This window comes from Typopeltis vanoorti, chromosome 24 (assembly GCF_054136105.1).
Source record: "Typopeltis vanoorti isolate ZY-2024b chromosome 24, IOZ_Tvanoo_1.0, whole genome shotgun sequence".
Taxonomy (NCBI): Eukaryota; Metazoa; Arthropoda; class Arachnida; order Uropygi; family Thelyphonidae; genus Typopeltis; species Typopeltis vanoorti.
The window spans coordinates 17506796-17519390 of NC_143572.1; the positions used below are offsets into that span (position 1 = coordinate 17506796).

General features: G+C 35.8%; 1 protein-coding gene across 4 annotated transcripts in view; it reads right to left on the bottom strand.

Moving 5' to 3' along the window:
* LOC150092959 (uncharacterized) overlaps nucleotides 1–12595 on the bottom strand; it is a 538308-nt gene that overhangs the window by 399233 nt on the left and 126480 nt on the right. For all 4 annotated transcript variants that reach the window (XM_090413661.1, XM_090413660.1, XM_090413659.1 and 1 more), the window contains one exon: nucleotides 4913–5007. In XM_090413661.1, coding sequence (XP_090269787.1) covers nucleotides 4913–5007 — 95 coding nt within the window. The remainder of the gene's footprint in view (nucleotides 1–4912; nucleotides 5008–12595) is intronic.

Genomic DNA, 12595 nt, shown 5'->3' on the forward strand with positions numbered 1-12595 from the left:
AAGTTTGTTCACATTCAAGAAAGGGGTAAGAGTCAGGTTTTTCTCTCACATAGCAGTGAGTGAGTAGAACAGTTTGCCTTTTGATGTAGTGAGTGCATCTAGTGTGAATGGATTTAAGGGAGGATATCGCAGCTGGTTTGGGTGATGTATAACCTCCCTCGATGAGTCCTTGACTCCCTAGAGGTCTCAGATAATGATAATAATCTCTCTTACAATATAAAATTTGTTTTAAAACTGGAATAATGTTAATAGGCATACTAATAACAATAATAACAAGAAAACTCATATGGAAAGTTGATATTTTACTGTAAAATTTTCACTTATGTTTCACAGCTATTTCAGTACAGAGACAGAACAGAAATTAAACCATAAATAGAAAGTTGCAAAAACTAACACTGCAGCAAATGAAGCAAGGTTAAAAAAAATAATTTTCCTAACTTATAGGGACACACACACAGGAAGAATAGTTGATCATTTTTTGATCATTATTACTTTACTTCAGCTATTTTAAAAATTTTCTGCTAATTTTAAATTGCTGTTTTCCATCTCTGCATTGAAAATGCTTGTGAAACTTTTTTTACAATAAAATTTCAATATTTTTCCACATGAGTTTTCCAGTCTTATTTTATAACCCTCCAAAAATGTGAATATGCCAAATAAAAATATCCACATGGCCACCATAATTAACAGAATATCAGAGAAAAAAATAATAATGCATAAAATGCCAATATTTCTGAAAAGGAAAAACATCATCATAAGAATACTTGATCTGCTAACCTTTCTTCTCCCATTTGTTTAAGTATCCTACCACCTGAGATTAGCTCTACTAACACATTCCTGAATGTTAATGAATATCCTCAGTTGTTTTAATATGATACTGCCATTGATGCCACCTGTTCATTCCCTCCCCCCTAATCTTTTTCAGAATTCTAATATCATTGTCTCTAGGTTTTGATCAAGTATTTCCAACCCAGCTCTTATATACAGCTAGTTTTGTGTTTTGACTAATTTCTCTCTTATTACATATAAATTTATTCACTTTATTTCCTATTGCTAATTCTGTTATCTAAACATCAGGGTTCATAATAATAATTTAATAGTTCTTTTGCTGTTTGAGGAAAAAACTTGTATTTACTGCTGTTGCCAGTTGTTCATTCCTAAACACTCATTAACATCTGTCCACATGGTCAATGCATCAGAAAAACTCTTTACATGGCATTCCAGAGTTAAGAATTATTTCTTGCCATATGTGTCAAAAATTAAATAAAGTCCCTTATCTCTTATTCATATTAAAATTTAAATCTGTAGGCCTATTACTTTTAAAAAATCACAGCACTACGGTTTTGAAACAAGCACTTTCACCCAACAATATGAACTTGCAAAGAAAGTAGTCAGTATTACTAGATTTGAGAACCGGATACAGACTACCTTGATCTTCAATTTCAGTGAAAAATTTTTCTTTATACTTCCTTACTGATTGGGCATTAACATTTGCAACACAGATGTTATTTCGTTCAGTTTTGAGAACAGAGGATACACCACCCATTGTTGTAATCGGCTTGCAGGCAATTTTTATGACCAGTCACAAACAACGGTATTCCCTTTCCTGAATTACTTCCATGTTTAAAAATACACGGCTTGGTCACTGACATCACAGAACACTTATTCATTTTCCATGGAACACCATTGTTCCGCAGAACACAATTTGGGAAACCCTGCTGTAGTCTATGGTCAATTGTTTTATTTCTAACCCAGCTCTCAGACCCGTAGGTTAAAATTGGCTTGAACACTGCCTTGTAAACATCTAATTTAGTGTTTTGACTAATTTCTCTCTTATTCTATATAAATTTATTCAGTTGACTTTCTACCATACCAGCTTTGTTGATTCTGTTGTCTATTTCCATATTTAATTTACCATCTTCACTAAAAATTGTGCCTAGGTAGCTGAAATGATTTATTTGTTCTATAAGTTCTCCATTCTCAATGCAGTTGATATTTTCAATGTGTCTGCCTATTTTCATTTTCTATGTCTTGTTATTGCTCACCTTCATACCAAATCTATTATAACAGTTATTCAATTTAGTGAGGGAATCTTGCAGACCTCTACCGGACTTATTTAAAAAGTATAACATCATCTGCATAAAGTAAAGAGCTAACATTAACACCTCCAATTATATCGGGTTTAATGCTGCTTTCCTTCATAATGTGATCCATATAGATAATGAATAACAGACAGGATAATGTACATCTTTGTATGACACATTTTAACATTAAACCATCTTCTGTAGATCATTCAATTCCAACTGCTGACTTACAACTCAAATAAAGACTAAGTATTGCTTGATATAATGCCCCATTGACACCATTTAACTGTAGCGTTTGGAATAGCTTGTCTTGGCACCTTGTCATATGCCTTTTCCAGATCTACAAAACATATATACAGATCTTTGTTATAATCCCATGATTTCTCAACTATTTGTCGTAAAGTGAAAATCTGTTTCTGACAGCGTCTATTTGGCCTGATCCAACTTGTTCTTCACCAAGCTTCTCTTCTACAAAGCTTCTCAACCGTTTCTCAATTATACTTGAATAAATCTTAAGGGAAATATCTCTGTAATTTTCAGATTCAGTTTTTATATCTTTTTTATATATGGGTACTATGACTCTACTCCAATCATAGGGAATTCGTCCCTCCGTCCAGGCTTTCTGAACTATGCAATGCAGCCACTGTAAGACTTTTACACCTCCATACTTGAGTATTTCTGGTCGAATATCATCTACTCCTGCTGCCTTTCCATATTTCAGGCTTTTGATGGCTTTTTCTACTTCAAAAATGGATATGTATTCCTGATTGCATGTCTGTTGAGTGTTTTTTACTACTGTGCTGTCATCACTGCTTGTTTCATTTAGCAATTTTTCGAAGTAATTACTCCATACTTCAAGGATATCTTTTTCTCCTGTTTTCATGTAACCTTTATCATCTCTAACTCCTTTTACGGCACTCTTTTCTTCATTCCTAAGCTCCTTCAACAACCTCCACAATATCTTACCACCTTCTTGATATTTATTTTCTATGTTCTTGCCAAAGTCCTCCCATGACTTTTGTTTAGCTAGTTTTACACAGTGTTTATCTTTCTTACATTTGTCTCTGTATTCTCTAAAACTGACTTATTCACCAGGAACTTTTGATATCCTTCACTGCCTCTTTAACTTCCTGTGCCCACCATGGAATTCTGATTTTTCTATCCTTGCAGACAACCTTACCACATGCCTCTCTGGCTGAATCAATCAATGTTTTCTTCAGGGCTTGCCATTGAATCTCCAAGGTTTGGTTCCTGTTCTCAAACTCATTCATTTTTTCTTGAATAATGTTTGTATATTTTAGTTTACAGTTCACATCTGAGAGCTGCTCAACTTTTTTACATGTTCTTGTTTTCAATATCCTACTCAAGACTAATGTCCACTCTAGTGTTCTGCACCAGTGAATAAACATCACTATCAACAATAGCACAATCAATTAGGCATTTCTTATTCCTTGCATACATGTAAATCAAGTGTGTCAAATATTTATTTATTTAAATCAAGAAAAACAAATTAGCATTTTCACTATGAAAAAGTAGTTATCAATGGATAATGTATGTCAAATAAGGAAAATATTTCATTATTTCCAAATTCTGAATAGCAAAAACTAATAAAAAATAATGAATAAAATATACACTGCTTGGAAAGAAGTCAACAGACACCATAGTGTGAGGAACAAACAGCCATGGTGTCCACCTTAATCAGATGTAAGACCTCCTTTAGCTGTGATGACTGTGGCAATTTTATAGGGTATGCTTTCCACAAGTGTATGATAGGGAACAATGGGAATTTTGGACCATTCTTCCTGTAGGCATGGCATGTAATGAGGTCCCAGACTGTTGTGGGGGCAGACATTCCTTGACTTCAACTGATGCTCCATAGGATTGAGATTGGGGCTCTGTGGAGACCATTCAAGTGGGGTGAAGTACATGTCCACAAACCACACAGTTACATCAGAAGCCTTATGACATGGTGTACTGTTTTGCTGAAAGAGAATGATCTGTTCTTTTAGAAATGCTGTGAAGTAGGAAAACCAAACCATACCATCACATTGCCACCTCCAAATTTCATTGGTAAGAGACATTCACATGCCATCTCCTACACCCACACCCATCCATCTGCACAGTAGAGGGTCTAGCATGATTTGTCATTCCATAACACAGCGTTCAAATCCCACTATACACACTCTTTACACCACTGAAGACAATGCTTCGTGTTGGTTCAGGTAATGTGGGGCTTGAATATTGTGATCCAATCAAGAAAATCCAGGTTGTGAGCCTTGGTTTTGAATGTTTTAGTACAGATCCGTGTTCCAGTTGATGCCTAGAACTCTGCATTCAACATGTCAACTGATGAATGTTGGTTTTTACATATTATCCTTCGTAGCACCTTATGGTCATGTTCACTGAGTGGGTGGGTTGTCCACTGAGGGTAGCACTTGAAGCTGATTCCCTGCACTTCCATCTCAGTATGGTATCACTGATTATCAATTTCCTGAACAGATAAGCCTGCAGCATGGCATCCAATCACAACACCTGTTTCAAACTTCTTCAGTTCCCTTCTCGCAGCCATTTCACCGGGCCACAGTTGGTTGCACTATATTGGGAGCATCATATTCTTCCAATTTATACTGGCTACAAGCATGTGACCTATTACATGACATGATGCACCTTGCCCATGGGAGTGTTTGTCAACTTTTTTTTTCCCAAGCAGTGTAGTGGTACTAACATAACTTTATTATTTATGAAGTTTAAATGAAAGTTATAAATGAGAAAAAAAACAGTGCTCATCTTCAAAAATTTTAAACCGGTTGATATAACTATTAACTTACCATCTTTCTCTTGCATCTGAGAGCTAAACAAGCTATGCTGACTGTTGATTTCTAAACATTCACCACTCTCGTCTTTTTCTTGTTCGTGATTTTCACTAAGCAAAAAGTTAAAAAAAAAGTTACTTGTATATAATTGAAATTTTCTTTATTATTCATTTCAAATTTAGGCAAAACAATATGAATACATAGCAATTTCTTTCACATGTATATTTTTGAGGGGCAACTACCTCACGGGGTTGCTTAAGGGTCAAAGCTATATAACTGAGAGGAGATCTCCACATAGCCTTTAAAGGAATGTGGAGAACCGACCGGGGCTTTTTACCTAATGTCCAATCCTCACCTTCTCGTGGCGCACCCTGTTGGGTATCTATCTATCTGAATACTGAACAAATGAGGATGGGCTGCGAATTTGGAATTTAGCCGACCAAATTGTATTCTTATTGGCTTAAACCAATATACAAAATGATGGTACAACATGACAAAATTTCATGCCGGTTAGGACGTCGCCCGGTTAAACAAGGCCCCCGTTGTTTTCGCCAGGGAACCAGGGTGAACAGCGAAAAGTCAGCTACTGGAATAAACCCGAAAACACACCCCAACTCAATATCACCAGAGTTAAAGATCGGTACTATCAACATAAGAAGCCTGAATGGCAAAGAAATGGAGCTAGCTGAGAAATTAGATCAGTACCAGATCGACATAATAGGGGTGACTGAAACAAAAAAAGACAAAAACTGGTGAGATCTTCCTGAGCAATAAATACAAAATGTTATATTCAAGCAATGACAATCAAGGAAAAGAAGGAGTAGCCATAGTATTCAACACATAATATGAGGCTAATCTTCTTGAATGGCAGTCAGTCTCAAGTAGAGTAATGTAGGCAAATATGAGAATGGGGAACTGGACAATGAGACTTATTTATGCCTATGATCCCACAGAAAGTTCTACTAAGGTAGAATTGGAGGAATTTTTTGAGGCTTTAGAGAAAGCAACTGACACAATGAAAAAAGAAATATTGGTCCTTGTTGGGGATCTAAATAGCAGAGTAGGAAGTGATTGTGAGACATACAAAAATAACTTGGGAAAATTTGGAGAAAACAGCAAAGCTAATAATAAAGGCAAATATCTGTTGGATTTCTGCTCAGGACATGGACTGGTTATTACTAACACCATTTTCCAACATAAAAATGTGCACAAATTCACATGGAGAGAAGAGGCAAGGAATAAGAAAAGTCTCATTGACTATGTTATTGTTGATAGTGATGTTTTCTCCCTGGTGAAGGACACCAGAGTGTACAGAGGATTTGAAATTGGAAGTGATCACTAATTAGTCTTGAGCAGGATAAAACTCAATTTCTTATTGAAAAGAATAACATGTAAGAAAGTTTTAAAGTGAATAAAAATTGAGAAACTCTCAGATGTGAACTGGAAACTAAAATACACAAAGCTTATTGAAGAAAAAATGAAAGAGTTTGAGAACAGGAACCAAACCTTGGAGATTCAGTGGCAAGCCTTGAAGAAAACCCTGATTGATTCAGCCAGAGAAGCATGTGGTGAGGTTGTCAGCAAGGATAGAAAAATCAGAACTCCATGGTGGACACAAGAAGTAAAAGAGGCAGTGAAGGAAAAGAAGAAAGCATATCAAAAGTTCCTGGTGAATAAGTCAGCTTGTGCTCTTAGAGAATACAGAGACAAATGTAAGAAAGCTAAACACTGTGTGAAACTAGCTAAACACAAGTCATGGCAGGACTTTGGCAAGAAAATAGAAAATAAATATCAAGAAAATGGAAAAATATTCTGGAGGTTGTTGAAGTAGCTCAGAAATGGAGGAAGAGTGTTGTAAAAGGAATTATAGATGACAAAGGTAACATGAAAACAGGAGAAAAAATTTCATTTAGCAATTTTTCGAGTAATTACTTCAAAAAATTGCTAAATGAAACAAGCAGTGATAGTATAGTGATAAAAAACACTCTGCAGGCATACAGTCAGGAATACATATCCATACTTGAAGTAGAAAAAGCCATCAAAAGCCTGAAATGTGGAAAGGCAGCAGGAGTAGATGATATTCGATCAGAAACGCTCAAGTATGGTGGTATAAAAGTCTTACAGTGGCTGCACTGCATAGTTCAGAAGGCGTGGACAGAGGGACGAATTCCCGATGATTGGAGTAGAGCTCTCATAGTACCCATATATAAAAAGGGAAATAAAACTGAATGTGAGAATTGCAGAGATATTTCCCTGCTGAGTGTTCCTGGTAAGATTTATGCTAGATTTATACTTGAGAAATGTTTGAGAAGAATTGTGGAAGAAAATCGTGGTGAAGAACAAGCTGGATTCAAGCCAAATAGAGGCTGTCAGGATCAGATCTTCACTTTATGACAAATAGTCGAGAAATCATGGGAATATAACAAAGATCTGTATTTAAGTTTTGTCGATCTGGAAAAGGCATATGACAAGGTGCCAAGAGAGAAGCTATTCAGTACGCTATAGTTATATAGTGTCAATGGGGCACTATATCAAGCAATACTTAGTCTTTGTTTGAGTTGTAAATCAGCAGTTAGGATTGAAGGAAGTACAGGAAGATGGTTTAATGTTAAATCTGGTGTGAGACAAGGAAGTACATTATCCCCTCTGTTATTCATTATCTGAATGGATCACATATGAAGGAAAGTGGTATTAAACATGATATCAGAATTGGAGATGTTAATGTCAGCTCTTTGCTTTATGCAGACAATGTTATACTTCTAAATAAATCTGCTACAAGTCTGCAAGATTCCCAGACTAAATTGAATAACTGTTGTAATAGATATGGTATGAAGGTCAGCAATAAAAAGTCAAAGACAATGAAAATCGGCAGAATCGTTGAAAATGTCAACTGCGTTGTGAATGGAGAACATGTGGAACAAATAAAACATTTCAGCTACTTAGGCACAATTTTTAGTGAAGATGGTAAATTAAATATGAAAATAGACAACAGAATCAACAAAGCTGGTATGGTAGGAAGTCAATTGAATAAATTCATATGGAGTAAGAAAGAAATTAGTCAGAACACTAAATTAGCTGTATACAAGACAGTGTTCAAACCAGTTTTAACTTATGGATCTGAGAGCTGGGTCAGAAGTAAAACACTTGACCAAAGACTAGAGACCGCAGATATGAGAGTCCTGAGAAAGACTAGAGGTGTTAACAGATGGCATCAATGGCAATATCATATTAAAAATGAGGATATTAGGTAAGAACTTGACATTGTCAGCATCCAGGAATGCATTAGCAGAGCTAATCTCAGGTGGTATGGTCACTTAAATAGAATGGGAGAGGAAAGATTAGCAAAACAAGTGTTCTCTGTCAGGTTGGCAGCAAAACGACCCAGAGGAAGACCAAGATATAGGTGGATTGATACGGTACAAAGTGCCTTAGACGATAGAAATATAAGATCTGATAATGTTGGAGTCTTTACAAGTAAGACTGATTTGTAGGAAAATTGTAGATAGGAAGTTAGTAATGATATAAATTTTTTATATAGTACTATCATATCTTGTACACCCCTTGAGGGTACATAGCAGGAATTTGATGATGATGAACTACCTCAGGCAGTAATACAGGGTATGCAAGGATCAAGGGTCTTGGATCTGATCATTTTGTCAGAAGATGTCAGTATAAATGAGGTGTCAAATATCCCTCTGGTTTGGTGAGAGTGACCATGAAGTGATTATCTGGGTGGATCCCAGCAATATGAAGCCTTCTGTGAGGAAATGATATATGTGGGACAACAAGGCTGATAATTATGAACCCGCCAGAGACAGCGTGCAGCTGTTGCATGGAATAAGGAGTTGGCTGGAAATGAATGCTGCTTGGGTGATATTCAAGAATTATCCAATAAAAGCAAATTCAAAATGTACAGAAGATTAAATAAGGTAGGCATTAAATGGATAAATGCAGAGATTAAGCATGCAATATAGAGGAAGAAGGCATTGAAGCAACATAAGATGAGTGGGCAGTAATCGGTTCTAGGAAAATTCAGCGCAAACATTTTCACTGTAAACATTTATGCTTTAAGACATTTTGCATTAATTTTTATGAATAATCAATGGATGATAAAGGGTATCATAAATTCATTAAAAGGTAAATCTTTATTAAGGTGAATGTCAGTAATACATAACATAACAAAATCAGTTAAAAATTGTGCAAATTAAAAGAGATGCTCCATAAATAACTAACCTTTTTGCTGCAGATCATCAATTCAACAAATCCATCAGTAACATCGCTCACTGGAAAAAATGCTAATGCTGTTAAGCATTTAATTTTCGTGTTGAATTCAGCATCTGTTTGATAGTGTAACTTCAAACCAATGGCAATAATTTTGCAATAAAGATTTTGTGCCAACATGAAATAAACAACCTGTTATAGTTGTTGATGTAAATATGTTAGAAAAAGCGTTGATAGTTGATTTCTCGAAGTCCACCATTAATGTTTTGGGATCTAATGATGAAAGTAGGCCCTTTCAAGCACTGAATAATCTGCTGTAAGTTAATTGTCGGGATATATAATGATGGTTGTGAAATCTGATGCATATACGATCAATAGCTAAAACATGCTGGCTCAGACGCCGCCCGGATCAAAAAGGTCTGTGACACCAATCAAGCGATTCCATATCATACTCATTACCTGGTGGTGATACCTGCTTCAATTCTTCAGTGAGTTTCCCAACGTTATCTAAATCTAGCTTTTTTTTTCATATAACTCACTACAGTATCTTGTCTATCGCTGTACAATTTTATCTTTATTCATCAGTACGTTGTTTTTTTCATTTTTAACTGTGGTCTGTTTTGGTTGCCATCTTCTATTAATGGTTCTAATCATTTTGTACACCTCCCTAGTTTTATGCTCTCCATATTACTATTCTATATTATTGCACTGGGCTTCTAACCATTTCATCTTATCCGGCTGACTGCTTTTTTTCACCTCATTACACTTTCTTCTATATCAGTCTTCTATTTGTTCTGATGTATCCCTTCTTATCCTCAACATTCTTTTCTCCTGTACTAACTTCAGTGTTTCTTGTCTAATCCATTTCTTTTTCTGGTACTGTTTCTTCCAGTGCCTTCATTACTCCTTTCACTCTTAGAATGGAATTTTATTTCTTTGTTCACAATTTTAAGTTTCTCCTCTAACACTGCTCTGTACCTTCTTCCTATTTCTGCTTCACTTATTCTTGCTCTCTTCGTTTCTGAGGATGGGGTTTATATTTTCTTTTTTAATTTCAACTTGATGTTTGCAATCACTAAACTAAGACCCGAGTCTATATCTGCTCCTTGAAAAGTTCGACACTGCTGTGCTGATGTTATCTATCTACTTTTAATCAAATCAATCATGTTCTTGGTTTTCCCATCATTTGATCACCACGTCCATTATCTACACTCCTTTTGCTAGAATCTTATGTTACAGATCATCATATAGTGGTCCACACCAAATTCTACAATTTTTTCACCTCGTTCATTTCTTTCTCCGAAATCATATTTTCGCATGACTTTTTTCCCAACCATCATTATATATTCTGACTCTGGCATTCCAATCTCCTTCAATAATTAGTACATCTTGCTTTGATATTCTTTCTATTGTCTCTGTCAGATCTTTGTAAAATAAGTCAATATCCTCATCTGTGCTGTTAGATGTGGATGCATATATCTGGACTATTGATATATTAAATGGTTTTGCTTGAAATCTTGCTACTATGATTTGTTCATTGACTGGTTTGTAGCCTGAGAGTGATTTTCTAGCTTTTTTGTTAAGAAGGAAACCAACTGCTCCTTCATGCTTGGTGTCATGCCATGACACCTACTGATAATAGTTCTATTAGTTTCAGTTTCTATTTCCTTTCGGTATCCCACTTTTCGATCCAACCCCCGATCGCTCGATTGGTATTGCGGACCTTGTTGATCCGGGTGACGTCCGAGCCGGCATGTTGAAGCTGTTGAAGCATCACTTAACTGGCGTGTTTTTTCTTTACAGTCAGAGCATTGACTCATCCAACTGATCCTCCTCCTTTATCCAGGCTTGGGATAAAGTTTTTGCTTTGCTTCCTGGCAAATCAGAATTAACTTACAGCAGATTATTCAGTGCCTTAAAGGGCTTATGCTCATCATTAGATCCCGAAACATTAATGGTTGACTTCGAGAAAGCAAGTGTCAACGCTTTTTCTAACATATTTAATCAACAACTATAACAGGTTGTTTATTTCATATGGCACAAAATCTTTATCGCAAAATTATTGCCATTGGTTTGAAGTTATGCTATCAAACAGATGCTGAATTCAACATGAAAATTAAATGCTTCACAGCATTAGTATTTTTTCCAATGAGTTGAATGTCAATTCAACAAATCCATCAATGTTACTGATGGATTTGTTGAATTGACGATCCACAGCAAAAAGTTAATTATTTATGTAGCATCTCTTTTAATTAGCACACTGACATTCAGCTTAATAAAGATTTGCCTTTTTAATGAATTTATAATACCCTTTATCATCCTGTACAAAAATTAATGTAAAATGTCTTACGCCGTAAATGTTTATGGCAAAAATGTCTGCGCCGAATTTTCTGCTCACAGTTATAATCAGTTCTATGAGTAGTACAAAGAATAGTCAAGGAGGTGACTCAGTTGGTAAGGTGGCAGCAGTAAGCTAACAAAGCTAAAAAAAAATCCCTAGGGAGTTCCTTTGGTATGTAGCAGCAGAAAAAAAAGAACAATTATAGAATGATGACATTGATTGAAGAAAATGGTTAAAGAATAACTGCTGCAGAGGATATAGTTGAGATATTAAATGAGCAGTTCATAAAGGTATTTCATGTTTGTGAATATAACATCATGCAGAGGCTGAGAGCAGTGAAAGGAGAGGGAAGAGACAATGAGTGAAAAAGAAGAATTATGGAGAATTGAGCAAACTTGACATTAATAAGGCTGTGGGACTTCATATATCACCACATGTTTTGAGAGAATGTACCAGGAAGTTGACATTCACCTTGGCATACCTGTTTAATATGAATCTTACAATGGGTCAATTTCCAAAGGAGTGCAATGAAGTCAAGATTGTACTGCTTCATAAGGGAGATGACAGAATTCAATCTTCAAATTACAGGCTGATCTGTGTGTTATGTGTTATGGTTAAAGTGTTGGAGGGGTTAGTGAGAACCAAGATCCAGAATTGGGTTAACAACAGTGGTAGTTTCTTTGATGGGCAGCATGGATTTTCTAAAGGAAGGTCATGCTTTAGCAATCTGCTTACTAATTACAAAAAATGATGGTTCATTACACAAGGGAGATAGATACACAGTAGTATACTATTTAGATTTTACAAAGGCATTTGACAGACTGTCACATAAATTGATAATTAAACTACAAAGATGGGGTTGGATATTAAATTAGTTCACTGGATTGGAGGTTGGCTGTCTGATAAATTGAGTATAGGGTTGTATATAGAGGAGCAATATCCCAGAATAGGAAATTCACTAGTAGCATGCCTCAAGGGGTCTGTAGGATCACTCCTGTTTAACCTGTATGTAATGATATTGGAGAAGGTTTGAATGGGGATATTTAGTTATTTGACGGTGATGCAAAACTGGGAAGAACTACAAGTAGAGCAGATGCTACAGCTTTACAAGAGGACTTGAATAGACTGAATGAATA